The 20,952-nt window shown below is 41.5% G+C and overlaps 2 protein-coding genes across 10 annotated transcripts in view; one reads left to right on the forward strand and one right to left on the reverse strand.

The window, feature by feature from the left end:
• Positions 1-14,398, reverse strand: part of ANKRD16 (ankyrin repeat domain 16) — a 60,843-nt gene extending 46,445 nt beyond the window's left edge. The window contains exons 1-6 of one of the 3 annotated variants that reach the window (XM_064284826.1): positions 13,905-14,395; positions 12,776-13,309; positions 10,062-10,282; positions 4,372-4,414; positions 927-1,035; positions 28-189 (exon numbers count right to left, since the gene is read on the reverse strand). In XM_064284826.1, the coding sequence (XP_064140896.1) occupies positions 28-189; positions 927-1,035; positions 4,372-4,414; positions 10,062-10,282; positions 12,776-13,137 (897 nt within the window). In that variant the 5' untranslated portion in view covers positions 13,138-13,309; positions 13,905-14,395. Of the gene's footprint in view, positions 1-27; positions 190-926; positions 1,036-4,371; positions 4,415-10,061; positions 10,283-12,775 lie in introns of all 3 variants that reach the window. The other 2 variants (XR_010321947.1, XM_023548951.2) reach the window with 2 other exon arrangements.
• A 254-nt stretch (positions 14,399-14,652) lies between these two features.
• The window catches only part of FBH1 (F-box DNA helicase 1), a 96,555-nt gene continuing 90,255 nt past the window's right edge, over positions 14,653-20,952 (forward strand). For 4 of the 7 annotated variants that reach the window (XM_064284825.1, XM_010590758.3, XM_010590759.3 and 1 more), the window contains exon 1: positions 14,653-14,797. In XM_064284825.1, coding sequence (XP_064140895.1) covers position 14,797 — 1 coding nt within the window. In that variant the 5' untranslated portion in view covers positions 14,653-14,796. Of the gene's footprint in view, positions 14,798-15,231; positions 15,351-20,952 lie in introns of all 7 variants that reach the window. The other 3 variants (XM_010590760.3, XM_010590762.3, XM_064284823.1) reach the window with 2 other exon arrangements.

A 20,952-nucleotide genomic window follows, 5' to 3' on the forward strand; every position in this document is an offset into this window, starting at 1 on the left:
AGAGACAAGGTTACGAAGTAAACAAACCTTAGCTGCACAGTGAAGTGCTGTGAGGTGGGTTGATGTTGCTCTCACATCTACATCAACGCCAAGATCAGAGACTAAGAATTGGATGGCTTCGTTCTGCCCAGTGACTGCTGCTCTGTGCACAGCCTGGGCCCCTAGTGTATCCTCTGCTGCAACACAAGCCTAGTAGAAAGAAGGGCGATCGGAAAGAAGATGAGAAGCAGAAGAACCTGGGTCCATAAACCGTGTGACATTTTGGCAAAATTTTGTTGTCTAAGTACTTTTTTCCAGGCAGAGGAGCCATAGCTTTTGTCATATTTTCAAAGGACTCTCTAATCTCCGCCCTACCCCCCATGGTTAAGATTCAATAATCTTGACTATAGTGCCAAAACACAGTCAGCAGGGACAGTCTGTTGTTGTTACTATAAAACAGCTACCACGTACTGAATAATTACTTTGCTTGCTGCTTTATGTACATTATATTATTTAATCCTTATAATGCAGTCCCTGGGTGATACAAATGGTTAATGTGTTTGGCTGCTAACAGACAGGCTGAAGGTTCAAGTTCACCCAGTGGCACTTCAGGAGAAAGGCCTAACAGTCTACTTCTGAAAAAATCAGCTACTGAAAACCCTATGGAGCCCAGTTCTGCTCTGACACACGTGGGGTCACCATGAGTCAGAACTGACTTGACAACAACTGGTGAAATAATGCTTGTAATAACCCCCTGAAGAAATTACTTATCTCCATTTTGCAGATGAGAACACTAATGCTTAGAGAGATCAAGGGGTCCCATGGGTGGAACTGGCAGAGCTGGGATTTAAACCCAGGATCTGAATTACTAACTATGCTTTCTGCATCTCCTATGACACACAACTTGTGGGAAGAACCAAAAGAATAAACCCAAGCCATTTCAATACCTTATGTTTTTCAAGCAGCAGCCTAGCTACGTTGATGTGACCACACTGAATTGCGTCCATAAAGGGTGTAACGCCACACTTGTCTCTGCAGTCTGGTTCATACTGGCACCTAGAGCCAAAACCCAATATAACAAAAAAAAAAATATAACAGAGCTGAGAAAATTCACCACTTCAAGCCCATTGGACCGTTGAGCCTTGCTCACCTGCAAGTGGATTATAAATGTTACAAATTATCTGTGCTAATCTAGAGCTCTCTTCCTCTTCTCCTCCGTCTCAATACCTGAGCTGAGCTCTAGGTCTTCAAGAGTATGCTGATCTTCCCCAGCAAAGCTGTTCCTTCTCTAACCTCCATCTCATCTTATGACACCTTCATCTCCCCAGTTTTTCATGCCAGAGCCTTGAGGCCATTCTTGCTACCTCCCTTTCCCTTAACCCCTACAATCAATCCATTTCCAAAATCTGTCAGTTCTACACCCAAAATATTTAAAAAATATGTATCTTTCTCTTCATCTCCACTTTCATCCTTTTAGACCAAGTAAACAGCCGAGTCAAGAGACAACAGCCTCCTGTTTTTCTCACCTTGACAACTGCCTGGCTAATTCATTCTCCACGGCAGCCAGAGCAATGTTTTCACAATATAATTTGGATAAGGTCACTATCCTGCTTAAAACCTTTAACTGCTCCCCACCGCACAAAGGAGAAAATCTAAAAGCCTTAACATGACCTACAAGGCGCAGAATTATGTGGCACCTGGTTCCCTCTCACGCCGCCCTCTCCTCGCCTGTGCTTAGCTTGTTCCAGTCTTCTTTTTGGTCCTCCAGCTGCCACCTTCTTTTCTGTCTTTGCACATGCTAATCTCCTCTGCTTGGAACATTATTCCTCCATTCTTCACTTGGCTAATTCTAACTCATCCTTCAGGCCTCAGCTTAAATGTGATTTTGACAAAGACCTTTCCTCACTCCTAGGTCTAAATTAGGACCTCTGCTCTCTCATAGCATCCGTACTTTTCCTTTGTAGTAGTATCACTTTTCCTTTGTAGTAATTAATACATTTATTCATGGGATATTTGTCTATACTTGTCTTACACACTAGCCTATAGACTCCATAAGGGAATGGATGGTTTTTTGTTTATTACACAGTACCTAACACATAGGAGGTGCTCAAAAAATGTTTGATGAATGAATGAATGTTTATAAATCTGTAGACAATCAGGTATGTGCCAATGTGCAGCAGGCAAACCCTACACAGGGCACTACATTAGGTCCTCTTCTCACCACACACTGTTGCCCTGGGTAATCGCATCCACTCCTGTGGCTTCAATCATCACCTCCATGTTGATGAATTCCACATTTGTATCTCAACCCATGTTGTTGTTAGTTGCTGTCGAGTCGATTCCAACTTATGGTAACCCCATGTATGCAGAGTAGAACTGCGCTCCATAGGGTTTTCAAGGTTGTGACCTTTCAGAAGCAGATCATCAGGCCTGTCTTCCGAGGTGCCTCTGGGTGGGTTTGAACCATCAACCTTTTGGCTAGTAGTTGAGCACTTAACTGTTTGTGCCACCCAGGGACTCCATTTCAGCCCATACCTCTCCTTTTGGCTTCAGATCTGTGCCTACTTGACATCTTCACTTCGATGTGCCACGGGCACATGAAACTGAACATGTCCAAAAGAGAATTTATCATCTCCTTCCCCCAAACCTGCTCCTCTTTGAGTGTTCTGTATCTTAGCACATGGCACCAGCACCACATACCCGATCGCTTAACTAGAAACCTGAAAGTCATCCTTGACTTCTCCCTCTCCCTCATTCCCTTTATCAAATTACTCACCCAGCCCGATTGATTCTTCATCCTAAGTATCTCTAAATCTTTCTACTTCTCTTTATGCCTACAGTCATATCCACAGCCCAGCTACCATTATTTCTCTCCTGCTTTACTGCAATAGCCTCCCACTGGTTCTTCAGCTCCCACTCTTGCTGAATCTATCCTCCATTTTGCAACCACGGGATCTTGAAAAAATGCAAATCTCTTATTACGCCCCTGCTTAAAACTGTCCAATGGCATCTTGTATGCTTAGAATAATATCTAAAACCCTTAAATGGTCTACAAAGTCCTACATGATCTAAATCTGGCCTTTCTCTCCAGCCTCATCTCACACCTTTCTCCCCTTCACTGTTGATGCTTCAGCATGTACAGAACATTTTCCAGTTTCTCAAATGTACTCTGCTTTTTCCTGGCTTAGAGCATTTACAGATGCTGTATTGCTCCTCTGCCTCCCACTTTCACCTAGTTTCTGTTCCTTCTATTCAGGTCACAGCTTAAATATCACTGATGCTGAGATTCCTCACTCCTAGGCTAAGTTGAGTCTTCCTGTGAAAAGCTCCTATAAAACCAAAACCAAACCCAGTGCTATCGAGTTGATTCCGACTCATAGTGACCCTATAGGACAGAGTAGAACTGCCTCCATAGAGTTTCCAAGAAGTGCCTGGAGGATTTGAACTGCCAACCCTTTGGTTAGCAGCCCTAGCACTTAACCACTATGCCACCTGGGTCCAAAAGCTCCTATAGGTCTGCAATTCCTTGTAACACTTGCTGGACTGATACGACTTGTTCAGTGTCTGTGTGTGGTAGCTGTGAGTTTCGCGAGGGTAGAAACTGTGTCTGGCTCATTTCTGTTGTAGTCCTGAATCTGGTACAATGTTTAGTTCACAGTAGGCACTGAATGAATACATGAATATTTGCTGAATGAACAAATAAGTAGATGATTTTGCCACTAAAAACTTTTTTTCCATGTGTTTGTTAGCTATTTGTATTTTATATTCTTTGAGTTTATGCCCTTAGTTCATTGTTCTTTTCGAAGCTTAGTCTTTCTTAACAATCTGTCTGAGCTCTTTACAGTTGTCCCTCGACATGGGGTGGGGGAATTGGTTTCAGGACCCCCACGGATACTAAAATCCAAGCATGCTCAAGTCCCTTAAATAAAATGGCATAGTTATTTGCATATAGCCTATGCACATCCTACTGTATAGTTTAAATTGTCTCTAGATTATTTATAATACCTAATACAATGTAAATGCTATATAAATAGTTGTTATACTGTATTGTTTAGGAAACAATGACAAGATGCGAGGCAAACGGTGCTCAGACAACGAGTGCTGGAGCAAGACTGAGGATCTGTAAAATGGAGGGAGGCTACGGCAGGGGATGCCAACACATCATTTTATTCATGTGGATTCAGCGTAGTGCTTGGCACACAGCAAATTCAAGTTTTGCTTTTTGGAACTTTCTTTTTTCCCAAATATTTCTGATCCATGGTTGGTTGAATCCGAGGATGTGGAACCCATGCATATAGAGGGACAACTGTATATAGTATCAATATTAACTGTCATATTTCCCAAATACTTTCCCCAATTCGCTGGGCTTTTTTTTTTTTTCTTTTTCCTTACCTCGTAAGAAGCACCGTTACTGCCTCTAAACATCCATGCATTGCTGGGAGAAGAGAGTTGGAAATTAGAAATTTTTAGTGCAAATATAAGATGCTTCTTTCCTCCTGGATCTTCTCTCTGCCCTATTCTTTTGGTTCTGACTTACAGGAAGGAATAATTAAATTAGGTATACTATTGCTGCCCTAGAAAAATAAAAATTTAGCTGGATAAGTATTAAAGAATGATGTTTTCACTTTACATGTAGATAGCCAACACCTAATTATCTTTATGATACTTCCCCGGCAAATTTTCAATTCTAAACTTACCTCCCCACTTCTGAGCTGCAAATCCCAAGGCCAGTTAGTTTTTGCCCAGGAAATAAAAACATTTTACCGGCAATCCATGACAAAATAACAAGGAATTTAATACTCCTATTAAAAGCAACTGTACTCAATAAGAAATATTTTGACTGTCCCCCACTATTTTGTGTGAACACCTAGGTGCAGTGGTGGGATCTGGTCAAATAACTCATGAGCTAGAGAAAAGTTTTTCACTCACTTGTAAACTTTCACAAAGAGTTTCATTGGTCCTTAACTTCCAACTATGGTAGAGAAGAACTTATGTATATTTCTTAGACTATCTCATGTCAGAGCTGTTGGTTTTTTTTTTAACTTTCAAAGATTTTTGTTCAAATATATTTGCTTTTTACCAATGGGATTATACATTATCTTTTTGGCTTGCTTTTTCACTTAATTATCATGACTATACCAATAAATATTTATCTATAACATCTTTTATTAATGGCCTTCCATCATATGGAAGTCCACCCTTTACTTGAACAATCTTCAACTGTTGGATATTCAGTATATTTAACTTTTTTTTCCAGATTTAACTAAAAAAATAGTGTTTTAGATGAAAGTTTATTACGGCACAAATTAGTTTCTCATTCAAAAATTTATACACAAATTGTTTTGTGACATTGGTTGCAATCTCTGCAATGTGTCAGCACTCTCCTCCTTTCCCTTTACACCCCAGGTTTCCTGTGTTCATTCATCCAGGTTTCCTGTCCCTTCCTGGCTTCTCATTGCTTCTGGGCAGCTGTCGCCCATTTGGTCTTGTATACTTGATTGAACTAAGAAACACGTTTCTCACGTGTGTTATTGTTTGTTTTATAGGCCTGTCTAATCTTTGTCTGAAAGGTGGACTTCTAGAGTGGCTTCAGTTCTGAGTTAGCAGGTGTCTGGGGGCCAAAGTTTTGGGGTTCCTCTAGTCTTTGTCAGATCAGTAAGTCTGGTCTTTTTCTGTAAATCTGAATTTTGTCCAGATCCCTCTACTATGATCCCTATCAGAGTGATCAGTGGTGGTAGCTGGGCACCAACTAGTTCTGGGCTCAGGCTGGTGGAGGCTGTGGTTCATGTGGTCCATTAGTCCTTTGGACTAATATTTTCCTTGTGTCTTTGGTTTTCTTCATTTTCCTTTGCTCTGAACATGCTGGGACCAATAGCTGTATCTTAGATGGCTACTTGCAAGCTTTTAAGACCACAGATGCTACTCACCAAAGTAGGATGTAGAATATTTTCTTTATGAACTATGTTATGCCAATTGATCTAGATGTCCCCTGATACCACGGTCCCTAGCCCCCAGGCGTACTATCTCAGACCCTCAAGGTGTTTGGATGTGTCTAGGAAGCTTCTATGGCTTTGCCTTGGTCAAGTTGTGCTGACTTCCCCTATATTATGTGTTGTCTTTCCTTTCACCAAAGTTAATCCTTGTCTACTACCTACTTAGTGATTTTCCCTCCCTACCTTTCTCCTCCCTCATAACCATCAAAGACTGTTTTTTTCTGTGTATAAACCTTTTCCTGAGTTTGTATAATAGTGGTCTCATATAATATTTGTCCTTCTGTGATTGACTTATTTCACTCAGCATAATGCCCTCCAGATTCACCCATGTTGTGAGATATTTTGTGGATTCACCATTGTTCTTTATTGTTGTGTAGTATTCCATTGTGTGTATGTACCATTATTTATCCATTGATCTCTTGATGAGTTCTTAGGTTTGTTTCCATCTTTTTGTTATTGTGAACAATGCTGCAATGAACATGGGTGTGCATATGTCTATTTGTGTGAAAGCCCTTCTCTAATAGATACTTCTAGGAGTGGAATTGCTGGATTGGATGGTATTTCTATTTCTAGCCTTTTAAGGAAGTTCCATATTGTTTTCCATAGTGATTGTACCATTTTACATTCCCACTAGCACTGCATAAGAGATCTAATCTCCCCACAACCTCGTCAATGTTTGTTATTTTCTTTTTTGATTCGTGCCAGTAATGTCAGGGTGAGACGGTATGTCATTGTAGTTTTGATTTGCATTCTCAATGGCTAATGACTATGAGCATTTCCTCATGTGTCTGTTAGCTGCCTGGGTGTCTTCTTTGGTGAAGTGTCTATTCATACCATTTGCCCATTTTTTAATTGGATCACTTGTCTTTTTGTTGTTGAGGTGTTGCAGTATCTTGTAGATTTTTTTTTTTTTTAATCTTTTAGGGGCTGCTATTTTTTATAAATGGTATTGTTTCCTTGATTTCCTTTCCAAAGTTCTCTTTGTTGGTGTATAGGAATCCAACTGATTTTTATATGTTGATCTTGTATCCTGCTACTCTGCTGAATCTTTCTATTTGTTTCAGCAGTTTTCTTGTAGAATATTTGGGGTTCTCTATATATAGGATTGGAAACCCTGGTGGCGTAGTGGCTAAGTGCTACAGCTGCTAACCAAAGGGTCAGCAGTTCAAATCTGCCAGGCACTCCTTGGAAACTCTATGGGGCAGTTCTACTCTGTACTATAGGACTGCTATGAGTCGGAATCGACTATCATCTGCAAATAAGGATAGTTTTACTTCTTCCTTTCCAATTTGAATGCCCTTTATTTCTTTTTCTTGCCTTATTGCTCTCACTAGGACTTTCAGCACAATGTTAAATATGAGTGATGATAAAGGGCATCATTGTCTTGTTCCTGTTAATGGGGAATGCTTTCAGCCTCTCTCTGTTGAGAATGATTTTCAAAGTTGTTTTTTTATGGACGCCCTGTATTATGTTGAGGAATTTCCCTTCTATTCCTATTTTGATGAGAGTTTTAATCAGGAACAGGTGTTGGACTTTGTCAAATGCCTTTTCTGCATTCATTGTGATGATTGCGTGATTTTTTTTCTTTTGTTCTATTTATGTGATGGATTACATTGATTGGTTTTCTAATGTTGAACCATCCTTGCATACCTGGTTTGAATCCCACTTGATCGTGGTGTATTTTTTTGATATGATGCTGAATTCTATCGGCTAGAATTTTGTTGTGAATTTTCGCATCTATATTCATTCCACTTCTATGCTCTGAAATAGTTTGAGTAGTACAGGTGTGAGCACTTCTCTGAATGTTTGGTAGAACTCTCCAGTGAAGCTGTCCAGGCCAGGGCTTTTTTTTTGTTGGGAATTTTTTTATTACCTCTTCCATTTCTTCTCTTGTTTTGGGTCTGCTTAGATTTTCTATCTCAGTTTGTGTTAGTTTAGGTAGGTAGTGTGTTTCTAGAGTTTTGTCCATTTCCTCTAGGTTCTCAAATTGGTTGGAGTACAATTTTTCATAGTGTTCTGTTATGATTCATTTTATTTCAGTTGGGTCTGTTATAACGTCCTCGTCTCATTTCTTATGTGGGTTATTTTCTTCTTCTCCTGTGTTTCTTTTGTCAGTTTGGCCAATGATTTATTGATTTTGTTGATCTTTGCAAAGAACCCACGTTTGGTCTTGTTGGTTTTCTTCTTGTTTTTCTGTTCTGTATTTCTGCTTTAATATTTATTATTTCCTTTCTTCTGGTGGTTGTGGGCTCCTTTTTCTGTCTTTTTTTTTTTTTTTTTTTCTATCTGAGTCATAGGGCTAGCATTTTGATTTTGGCCTGTTCTTTTTTGATGTGTGCATTTACTCCTATAAACTGACCTCTGAGCATTGCCTTTGTTGTGTCCCAAGGTTTTGGTTTGATGTGTTTTCATTCTCATTTGATTCTAGTAATTTTTTTTATTCCCTAATTTTTTTCTATTATCCAGTTGTTTTTAAGAAAGGTATTACTTAATTTCCACGTAACTGATTTTTTCCTTGCTCCTCCTGTTATTAATTTCTACTTTTATCACATTGTGATCAGAATGAATGCTTTGTATTATTTCAGTGTTTTGAATTTTATTGAGGGTTGCTTTGTGGTCTAAAATGCGGTCTATTCTCGAGAATGTTCCATGCACATTGGAAAAGAATGTATACTTTGCTGCTGTTGGGTGGAGTGTTCTATATATGTCTATGAGGTCAAGTTGGTTGATTTTGGCCTTTGGACCTTCTATATCTTTGTTGAGTTTCTTTCTAGATGTTCTGTCCTTTCCCGAGAATGGTGTATTGAAGTCTCCTACTATTATTGCGAAACTTTTCAGTGCTATTAGAGTTTATGTATTTTGGAGCCCTGTTGTTGAGTGCGTAGATATTTATTAAGGTTTTATCTTCTTGGTGGATTGTCCTTTTAATCATTATGTAATGTCCTTCCTTGTCTTTTATGATTGATTTTGCCTTAAAGTCTATTTTATCTGAGATTAGTATTGACACTCCTGCCCTTTTTTTTTGGTTACTGTTTGCTTGATACATATTAGATTTATCTTTTGCTTTTTAATATATTTATGTCTTTGTGTCTAAGGTGTGTCACTTGTAGACAGCATATTGACGGGTCATACTTTTTTTTTTACCCATTCTGCAACGCTCTGTCCTTTAGAGGTGCATTTAAGTCATTTACATTCAGTGTGATTATTGATAGGTAGGAGTTTATTGCTGTCATATTTTTGTGTGTGTGTGATTTCTTTTTATTTCTTTGTGGTGCTCACATTTTCTTTCTCTTGCTTTCCTGTGCTGAGTTTCTTTTCTTTGTGGATTTTCTTTTCTTTTGTTATTATAGATTTTGTGTTTACTGAGTCTTTATGTTTTTCTTTTTTTTCATTCTGATGAGTAGGTTTGTTAACTTTCTTTGTGGTTATGTTGACATTTACTTTTATCTTCCTAAGTTTGAACCAGTCTTTTATTACTTGATATAGCCTTGATTTCCTTTCCATTTGAATATTGTATACCTACATGATTTATTCTCCCTTTTATTGTTTTGATGTTGTTGCCGTTTACAGATTGACATTTCTGTTTTCCTGTTTCAAGTCTTTTACTTTTGTTTTATTGTTGAGAGTTCTTTACCTAGGTTGGTATCTGGCTGATGCTGTCCCATGTCCTAGACTCCAATTGTTGTGTGATGTTGTTGGTTCTCTAACTGAAGGACTCCCTTTAATATTAATTCTAAGTTTGGTTTTGTTTTTACGAATTCCCTTAATTTCTGTTTATCTGGAAATGTCCTAAGGTCAAAAACTTAGTAAGAGACAGAACCACCTTACCATCTAACTAAGGAGGATAAGTCAAATATACAAGAAGAATTAATTAATATAAGAAAGAAGAGCATGACAAGTACCAAGTTACATTAGCTTCAGAAACTCCTTATATGCCAAAATACCCCAAAGATGTTCTTACCCCCCACCCTTTATTTTCCAAAATCCTTCATTTCCTGGGGCATGGTGGCAGAAAGGGTGACTTGAACTAGATATTGCTCTGCAGTGCTGGTGAAGCATGCTGCACCCCCGCAGAGCTGTGGGCCGTACCTGCAGTGTGCAGAGGAGTTCTTCTAATTTTGCTCTCTGTCTTCCAGACAGCTGGGCAAACAGAGAGCAAGTACTGGAGGATCAAAGGGTCACCTTCTCGGCTGGCGATGTGGAAACTGTTCCAGCCATCTTTGTTCTTCAGAAGTGGATTGGCGCCATGTTCCACAAGGTCTTGGATCACGTTGAGATTCTTCCTTGTGCAAGCCATCATTAGAGGAGTCCTAAAACCAATCAAGATAAGCTGTGAGATGGAAGGATAGCTGAGACATTAGAAAGTCAGTGGCCAGGTCTTTAGAAAATGCACATCCTTGGCATAGATGGAAAACCTAGAGGATTCAGGACCTAGGAAGCAGGAAAACAGCTCTGACTGGCAACTTCTCTGCCTGCCATGAGTACCCTGGGGGAAATAATAAGGGGAAAATGACTGTGATGGATGTGTATCTACAGGAGTGGAGTACTTAGGAGTAAAGCTGCTTCTGGACTAGTTCATAGTATAGCGCTGAATTGGGACAGAGCTAACGAAAGCCATCCACATTTGGCCCTGAAAAATATTTGCATAAGAAGTACTCTGCTGATTTTTTCCCATTCACTTTAATCAGTATCCATTTATTAATTGAATTGTGCTGAAGAGGAGTTATAAAAGCATTTGACATAGTCCCTATCCAAAAGAAGCATACACTGATAAGGCAACATTTATACAAATGAAACAGTGTGGTTATAATAAATTTCTGAACTGAGTTGTGCCCAACAATCACGGGATAGAGAAATATATCAGTATCAAGGGAGGCAGCTCTAGCCTTGCTCTTTACCCACATACATGATTTTGGGTAAGCCATTTTATTTCTCTGAGTTTCCGGTTTCTTGTGTGTAAAATGAGGCAGCAATGACTCCTGGAAAGCAGGGACAGGTCTTATTTATCCCCAGTCTATAGAACCCGTGTCTCACATATAGTGGGAGCTCAGTATAACTAGATGATCTCTAAGGTCTTGTCTAAGATTGCTATAAAACAAAACAAAAGCCCAAACCCATGGCCATGGAGTCAATTTCAACTGACACTGACCCTGATATTAGTTAAATACCAACATTATTTTTGTGCGTATGGTGTGGTAATGATACCATTGCTTTTGAGTCGATTCTGACTCATAGCTACCCCATATGTTACAGAGTAGAGCTGCTCTATGTAGTTTTTTTGACTGTAATCTTTACAAAAGCAGATTGCCAGATCTTTCTTCCACAGTGCCGCTGGATGGGTTCAAACTGCCAATCTTTAGGCTAGTAGTTGAGTGCAAACTATTTACACCACCCAGAGACTGCCCCAGTAATGACAGGGGATGAGAAATGAATTAGGAGCGAGAAAGCCAGATAACTGAGGGTTGGAATATTCAGGAAGGGGGTCACAGAGAGAATAAATCTTGAGTAAGGCAGGATAATTGAAATAACAAGGAAGAAAGAAGGTATTTCATAAAGACAGAAAGGTGGGAATGGGCAAAATGTATCACTGTGACTATACCTCCCCAAACACATAAACAAATGAAGCTTGTCTTTTTAATGAATTTGAGAGGCTATTCCCTTATCGACAGAGTTGTTTTGAGCAGTATATGAGATAATATGTCTCTTGAAACTGTCTTTAAACGAACATACCAGCAGCGCAAGAAAATCAGCCTAATGCAGTATCTTCTATGCGCCAAATTGCAACTCTAAAACATAATTATATCTACTCCCTGACCCAAGCAGACAAGATATACTTTATTTAACTACATGGCTGTCTGCTGTACTTCTCGTTTATATCAGATCGGGAATCATTTGTAGGCAGGAACTTCATTATGTTATGGATCCTAAGAGTGAGTACTAAAAATGATGTAAACTTAACAAGCAAATTGTAATTGGTTTTTGGTGATGGTATAGTTGAGTATCTTGACTGTTGCCATACTTATGCATGGCTACACATGTAATAAAATAAAAATAACTGATGAAATCTGAATAAGCTGTATGGCTTATACCAATTCTGATTTCTTGGTTTTGTTATTGTACTATGGTTATGTAAGGAGTCCTGGTGGCACAGTGGTTAAGCGCTCGGCTGCTAACTGAAAGTTTGGTGGTTTGAGATCATTAGCCGCTCCGAGGGAGAAAGACGTGGCAGTCTGCTTCTATAAAGATTACAGCCTTGGAAACCCTATGGGGCAGTTCTACTCTGTCCTATAGGGTCACTATAAGTTAAAATTGATGGTAATGGATTTTTGGTTATGGTTATGTAAAATGCTAAAGTTGAGGGAAACTGGGGGAAGGTGCATGGGATGTCACTGACCATTTCTTTGCAACCTTCTGTAAATCTGCTAATTACTTCAAAATAAAAGGCTAAAAAAATGCAGCTGGTGAGGCAGTAATTTAGCTTGATGTCTCCAGAAGAACATCACATCCTGGAACTCACACCATATGTAGTACACACAATTCATTGTTTGATTATATTCTATTATTGTTCTTTGCTTTATAAAAGGAAGCGATTGCCCTGACCAAACAGCTAACTCCACAAGGATGGAAACAATGTAAACTATAGGTCATCTCCACTATAGGGGTGGCTGGGGCAAGATGATCCTGCCACTGGACAGCTCTGAGGTGAGAACAAGTCGTTGAGGAAAACTATGGTGCAGAAAGGAAGGAAATACATGAAAACCTGTCCTCCCACGAAGGGCCTCTCTGGAAAGCACACCACCTACCAGTCTGCCTTCTTCAGGCAGTCGACAGAGGCTCCTCTGCCCAGCAGATACCGCACGCAGTCCCCGTGGCCCATGGAGGCAGCTTCATGCAGAGGTCGCTTGTAGTCTCTGTTGGTGGCCTCAATGTCCATCTCCCAGACCTCAGCTAGATAGGCCAGGATGCCCCTATGCCCGTGGCGAGCGGCGCAGTGCAGGAGGGTGTCCCCCGCTGGCCCTGGGCACCTCAGAGCCGGACCTCCCATCCTCGGCAGCTCCTCCCGCAGGGCACACAGCCGGCCTTCCTGCACCAGCCTGTACAGCCGCTTCGGCCCCTGCTCAGGCACTCCAGCTGCGGCCTCCTCGCGACTCCTGGGCGTGGCCATGACCACTCAGCCGCGGTCTGAGGGGACGCCCAGGCCAGGTCCGGGGGAGGGCCCGGGGCGGGGTGTGGCTGGCAGAGCAACCAAGCTTCTGAGTACCCTCTCCTTCAAGGCAAGATGAGGAAGGCAGCAGGAGACAGGATTCTCTCACCTGCTCAGGTCTCCTCAAATGGTGCTGAAGTGAGGAGAGGGGAGAAATGGCAATTAGTCATGGATGTTGTATCTGAGGAAGGGCTGGTGTCTCCGTTTCTCCCGGAGACACTCAATCACTCTCGCAGCCACCCACCCACTCACTCACTCGCGAGCGTGGTTTCCGCTTCCTGCACGTGATTTCTTCTCTGAGACAACCGAGAACAACCCCTAAACCCACTCCAGCCCCTGCCTGCCAGCCGGCTCCTATCCGGCTGAGAGCAGCCGGTCCATAGGTTGGTTAGGCGATATCCCAATAGGAGGGATCACACTTCACACTCATCTCCCCTGTCTCAAGTGATAGAAGCTGCTGATTTCTAACGTGGGAGAATAATTCTTCCAAAGAATGAGATAGTGTATTATAAAAAGGCTTTGTGAATCGCCGATTTAATTTACCAGGTACACATACACATGTACGTACAGTAATTGTTTACATAGCGCAGGTGGGGTGGGGCTAAGAGAATGCATTTCTTGGGGTGTTGTGTCTAATAGTTTTTAAGCTTGATTATTTTTTGGTTAAAAACAGATAATGAGGGTGTTGCTGGCTAGACAACGAAGAAATAAAACAATACGAAAGATACCTATAGGGATAGTGGGCACACCCACATCTCGGGGCCCTGCATATGCATTTATGAGACCAATGTAGCTCAGTGCTTAGCATGCAGCCAGTAGATCACGTTTGTATTAATGGCTTACTATCTTCAAAGCGCCTTCGCAAATCTGCTTTAATCCTCAACACAGCCACAGTAGAAAGGGTTATTACGATTCTCTCCGTTTGCAGAAAAGGAAGCTGAGAGGCGGAGAGGCGCGGGGCTCCTACAAGGGAAGCTTTAGGGAGTATAATTTAGTTTTCTTCGACGGCAAATCCCACGTATGTTTTCTTCTGCAAATTGCCTGCATAAACATTTGTTGACGGAGTGAATGAAAGGTGCCGCTGTAATTCCTTGTCTCCAGCGCCACCCTAGTCAATGCACTCCTCATCATGGAGCTGTCGGGGCCCCTTCTCAACAACAGGGTAGAGCCTCCGCGCACTTCCGTGCATTTCCCTGCACCGCCCCCTTCCTCACCCAATCCAAATCCAGCCCACCCACCCCTTGCCTCGCGGCAGTCCCTCCGAGGGCACCCAAGGAGCTCAAAGGAACTCTGGGAAAGTTTCCACTCGTTTACTCCGCCACAGCGAAAACACGAACGGGGCGTGGCCCGCTAGTGGGTGGCCGCGCCCCCACCGGGCGGGCGTTCCGATTGGCCGCGGGAGCAGTCCGTCAGCTCTGGCGGTGGGCTCTTCCCGGGGCTGCGGCGGGGGGCGGAGCTCGGGGAGGAAGTCCGCGGAATTCTTGGTGTTCACGATCCGAGCCACGGGAGGAGCTCGCGCTTCCCTGGGAACGGTGGGACTCGGAGGCTGGCAGGCCACGGCCCCGGCAGTAGCGGCAACGACCCGGTCAGCGGCGCGGGAGCGCTGGTCCGGAGCGCCATAGTGCGTGAGGCCACAGACGTGGCAGAGAGCGCGGGCGGGGCTCTGCTGGGTGGAAAACTTAACCTTTTGGGGTCCCGAGCGGGGGTCCGGCCTCAGGGGGCAGTGGGTCCGTGGGGGTCGTGGGGAAGTGCTGGCCAAGGGTCGAGCGTGGGTGTGGGAGGGGGCTCACTCAGCTGTGGGCGACTTGCAGGGGCGCGGTGGGAGTGCACCAAGGAGGCCTGAGGGGGCGCTGAAGTGAGCTAGGGCCACGGCCCCGCACCCCCAGACTGCTTTCTGAGGTTCAGGAAGGGGCGAGCTTGTAGTTATTCGGTAGTCATAAGAGTCAGGAGACGTGGCCTTAGCTCCTGGCACACCGGGGTTTCGTTTTCTGTTCTTATGTTTTGACCTTGGGCGAGTCATTTTATTCTGCTCTTTTACTCCTCTTTCATTTGTAGCCTGTCTTCCCTTTACATGAATATTAAGAAGATTAAGGTGACATGGGAAAGCCTTGAAGTTTTGGAGGGAACGTTAAGATCTGAGCAAGCTGTATGGGGTGATGGAAAAGAACACTAGGGTAGGTGTTGGGTTCTTTACCCGACCTTACTACTTTCTGGTCATTAAACTCCTTGGTGTTTTCAGTTCCACTGGGGGTAAAATGGAAGTTGTCACTACTTTCCAGGTTTAAAATCAATTATGCTTTACGTGTTGTATTGCACTCTGGCTTACAAAGGTCTTTGCGAATTTGTTATCTAATCCGGAAACAGTTGTGTGAAGCACCATTCTGGTTTTACACGTGGGGAAATTAAGGCTTAAAGAAGTTAGCGGTTTTCTCAGAGAAGTATATGTAATAAAGTTCTCTGGAAGGAAGAATGGTAACAGCTCTTGAGTGTCTGCTAGTGCCTGGCACAATGCTGAAATAAATTAAGCTGAGATAAAATGAGAAAAGACCTTGGTTGAGCCATTGAGTTAAGTCCATTTTACTGATGAGAATATTGAATTTGGATAACTTGCTGAGTAATATGGATAGTTATTGGAGACAGAATAGGTACAAGTATCAGCTTTGCCATAATTCTTGTTTCATTGTATCTTGCCACTTCAAAAAAGGGAAGAGGTAAACTTGCTTTGAAATGCATAGTTTTAGAAGAAATGCCAAGCGTTAGTTCTTACCGATGCTGTTGGAAACAGTGCAAAGTGGAAGGTGAGGCTTCTGGTGCCTTCACGCTCACTTTTTGCTGCTAATACCCTCCGCTTTCCCCACCCTAATGACAAATGACTCCACTTTTTCTTGCCTTGTGTCTCCAGTTTTCCTGTTTTTTAAAACCAAAATCAGGACACATAGATTCAAAATAGGATGTAATAGTTGAAATTCAAGATGATTGGTCTCATAATTGGTGTTCCAAATCCAATTCTGGTTTTCTGTCTCCTTTATAAGGAGCCCTGGTGGTGCAGTGGAAACCCTGGTGGCATAGTGGTTAAGTGCTGCAGCTGCTAACCAAAAGCTCGGCAGTTCAGATTCACCAGGCGCTTCTTGGAATATCTATGGAGGTGGTTCTGCTTGGTCCTGTAGTGTAAATGGCAATGGGTTTTTTGGTTTAGTTTGATGGTGCAGTGGTTAAGCACTTGGCTAATGTTGGCGGTTTGAACCTACTAGCTGCTCGGCGGTAGAAAGATATGGCAGTCTGCTTCTGTAAAGATTTACAGCCTTGGAAACCCTGTGGGGCAGTTCTGCTCTGTCATACAGAGTCACTATGAGTTCCAGTCGACTCAACAGGCATTCAATTTGGTCTGGTTTTTTGGTATCTCCTTTATTAGCGTATTTTGGTCTATATTCTCCTTTGGATAGCTAGATGGTAATGTATATGAATCTGTCCCACAATCCCTATGATTTTCTGGAGCAAAAGCTTGGTCCAGAGGGGAGGGATCTACACAATAAGCGAATAGAGTTATTTTTGGGGTCTTGGGCTTTTGTGCAGGCTTTCAGAGTTTGTGGTCTGGGCTTTATTGTCTCATTTCATATGTTGTCATCATTAGCACTGTGATTTGCTGCCTGATGCTTCCTGTTTCTCGTGTCGTATTTCACGTTTGTGTAGCATTCAGTATCATGATCGTTGGTATCATGATTATTTGACGTATTTTGTGATTTGTGCATGTACATAGATACCACACTACTGGTATTAGACTTATAACTCTAATTTCAGATTTATAGCCATTTTCATTTCTCTGCTTATATCCCTCTTTCCTTCTTAGGCTGGTTTTATTGAATCTGTCTTTGGTCTTCTAGCTGTGAAAGCACTTACTCCTATAAATTTATCTACCACCAAACCACCTCAAATCTTGTATCTTCAATTGTCATTCACATGCCTTTGAGGACAAGTCTCATATTTCAAAGTACTTTAACCTGATATTCCACCAGCCAAAACCAAACCCAATGCCATCAAGTCGATTCCTACCATAGCAACCCTATAGGACAGAGTAGAACTGCCCCATAGAGTGTCCAAGGAGCGCCTGGCAGATTCCAACTGCTGACCTCTTGGTTAGCAGCCGTAGCACTTATCCACTACGCCACCAGGGTTTCCTCTGATATTCCATAGATACCTTAAAAACAAAACAATACAAACAATTGATTTCTGGACTGAAAACTGTAAGCCTCCCCGTCACTCTAGGAAAAATGATTAAAGCAAAAACAATATTTGTCTTTTACTCCTTAACATGATTAATAACATTTTCTCTCTTAATATTCTAGCTAGAAATGAGTTATCCTTGCTATTTCTTTTCTTTCATCTCTGTCTTCCAGTCTTGTCAAAAAGCCTTGATATTTATTTCTAAGTATATTTCAACTGCCCCCTCTTCCCTGTTGCTGCTGCTTGTATCAGGCCTTCACCATCTCCTCCCTATGTTATTTAGGTCACTTTCTGACTTATTTTCCTGACAGCTTCCATGTCTACCCATCCTCTACCCTACATCCAGAGTTACTATTCGAAAGTGTGAATTCGATTGTGTAATGGCCCTTGCTTTAAAACTAGTTGATTCCCCAAATTGTTTACAAGATAAGTCTGATTTCCTTAGCATTATATTTAAGGACCTTTAGAGTCCTGGTGGTGCAATGGTTAAGTGCTTGGCTGCTAACTAAAAAGGTCCCACCAGCCTCTCTGTGAGAGAAAGATATGGAAGTCTGCCCCTGTGAAGATTGTAGCCTAGGAAACCCTATCGGGCAGTTGTACCTTATCGTGTAGGGTTGCTATGAGTCAGAATCGACTAGATGGTGGCAGTGGGCAGTAGGTTTGTTTGTTTTGTTTTTTTTAACTAGTCTGTGGGAAGGAACCCTGGTGGCACAATGGTTAAGCGCTCGGCTGCTAACCAAAGGGTATGGCAGTTTGAACCCACCAGCTGCTGTGTGGGAGAAAGATGTGGCAATCTACTTCTGTGAAGATTACAGCCTAGGAGACCCTATGAGGCAGTTTTACTCTGTCCTGTAGGGTTGCTGTGAGCCAGAATTGACTCAGCGGCACACAACAGCAACAGCAGAGTCTGTGGCTCCAAATTACTTTTCTAGCTCTGTCTTTCATCGTTCCCCATCAGTGAACTTCATGCTATAAAGAAACCTAACTTTTCTACTATACCAATACTTTGTTATGTCTCTGGATTTTTGCACATATTGTTTCTTCTGCCTAACTGAACCCTACCCATCTTTCAAGACCCAACTCTTCATAAAGTCTTTTTCAACCGTCTTAACCCCATTCACTGTCTTTACTACCATAGCACTTCATACGTGGATTTATGTAGCACTTACCATATTTTTTTTTTCATATTGCCTTATGTATGCTAATTTGTGCGTGTTCTGATAGCTCCTTATGGCGGACTGAATCCTACCCATTTTTGTATCCTAAGTGTCTAAAATAGTATTTAACACCAGGGATACCACAAGGGGAAGCCCTCATGGAGTTTGTAGTGAATCTGGTATATATAGTAGATACTTAAAAATGGTTGTGGAATGAATTGACAGAGGAAAAAGCCTTTCAAATATTTAAACATATTTTCTAGTCTATAATGTGGCAGTCTGCTTATGTCAAGGTTTATAGCCTTGGAAAACCCTATGGGGTTGCTGTGGGTTGGAATTGACTCGATGGCAGTGGGTTTGATTTTTTTTTTTTTAAATAAATAATTATCTTTTTCTTGCTTTTCTTTCCTTCTTTTATCATTCTTTCTTTGTGAGAAACAGACAAAAAAAGCCCTAGCCATACTTGTTTACTATAATAACTGAGTTCTGTCTCTAAGGGAATAGTAGATACTTGCAGGGTTTGAGAAAATCTAGCCTGTGAACTTGGAAGTTTTGGATTTATAGAGAAGCAGGATGTGGCAGCTGGAAGGGACCTGGGTTTGCATCTAGAGTGAATGCTTGAGGAAGGAGCTATAGCTGTGGTATGTTTTCTTTCTGAGTTTATTTCTTTTAGAGCTAATGAGGACAAAATATCTTCAAATTTTCCGTTTTGAGTCTACATTATTAGGTGATATTTTCCTTAAGGTTAAGTTTTAAAAACATTTGTTATTAAATTTTGATTATGATAATTCATGGTGCTAAAAAAGGGTGTTTTTTTTTTTTTTCAGTTAAACTTGAGGTTTTTAGAAGATGCTTTAAAGATTTCTGGATACAGAGGGAAAAAAGTGTTGTAGAAAGAACAGTGGACCCAAGGAGTCCAAAGAGGCCTATATTCTTGTGCTGAAGCCAACACAAGCTATGTTGTGTCTTTAAGCAAGTATTTTCTGAGCCCGAGTTTAATAGTTATAATGGGAGAACAACGTCTGCCTACTTCAAAGGATTGGTGTGAGGATTAAATGAGAATATATGAAAGAACTTCAAAAGTTATAAAGCACTTAGCAATTATAAGAGAGTTTAGGGTTTCAAACCCAAAGAAGACAACCTGAACTTTTCTAGAGGGAAGTGCTGTTGTGCATTTGTTCACTTAATCAACAATTATTTATGGAACAATATGTGTTGGGTGCTTGTCCTTGATTAGCAAGATAGGCATAGTTCCCACTCCTGGACTGTAGAGCTTGAATTCCAGGGATGACAGACAGATTTTAAATACGTAATTATACTCATAATTATTACAGTATCTCAGAAATATACAGGGTGGTTTTCTTATCACTACAAAGTGCTTCCTGGTTTGAATACCTTTTATAGTGCTAGAGGTGGGGGATAACATAGCTGTCTGTGTTTAAACTGGGCTCTTAGGTTTCACAGGTTGCAATTTGATCTGTTAAAAAAAAAAAAATCTTGAATCCCTTGTAATAACGGGCTGTATTGCAGTGAGCCTCTGCTATCTCCATAGGAAATACAAGAGGGGAAATGTACGATCTTGTTGATCCTTTCAGATCTCCTCTGAGAAGAGTGAGAGGCATGTGGGGAACTAACAAGGTGAGATTAGGTGACTTAGTAAGTTATGTAGATCAGAAAAACTGCTCTTTGTGGATCTTCATTAAAATTATGTATGGTGTTATAAGAAGTTTCTCCAAACAGGTTCCTTGTACTACAGAGTTAACTGGTTTTTTTTTTTTTTAAGTAGTTATTTAATAATATTTTTCACTCCAGGAATTCTAGACATTTGAATTGTTGTTTTATTCATTTATATCTGTAACCTGTAAGTTTTAGAGGGCTTTTTGGTATGAATTCTACTGATAAGTTGAGGCAGGGAAAGAAGGGGAATTTTTTGGTATCAATCTTAAATGACCCTGGACTAGTTAGAGGTTAAGTTTGGCTGCAGAAACAAGTAGATACAAACATGTGATGACTTCACAATAGAAGCTTATTTCTCAATCTCCATAAAAGTGTAAAGCAGCTCCAGGTTGTTTTTGTCGATGAGATGTGTGTGTAGGTATTGTAGGGACACGGTGGCTCTTCTTAAAGCAGTCACCCAGGGACCCAGGCTGATAGAGTTGCTTCCATTTTGAACACATGACTGCTAAGGACACGCTGGCGATCAACATCGGAGTTATCTGGAAGGGGAGTTGAGAGTGGAGGAACAGCAAAGGAGGTTTTGGTGAGCCAGGCCTGAAATGGCACATATTGCTGCTGTTCACATCCATTGGCTAGAGCTCAGCCACAAGGCTACATTCTACTGCTGGCAAGATGGGAATGTGACTTGTTGTGTGCTAAGGAAGAAGAGGAAGAAAAAGCA

Source organism: Loxodonta africana, chromosome 4 (genome assembly GCF_030014295.1).
Source record: "Loxodonta africana isolate mLoxAfr1 chromosome 4, mLoxAfr1.hap2, whole genome shotgun sequence".
Classification (NCBI taxonomy): Eukaryota; Metazoa; Chordata; class Mammalia; order Proboscidea; family Elephantidae; genus Loxodonta; species Loxodonta africana.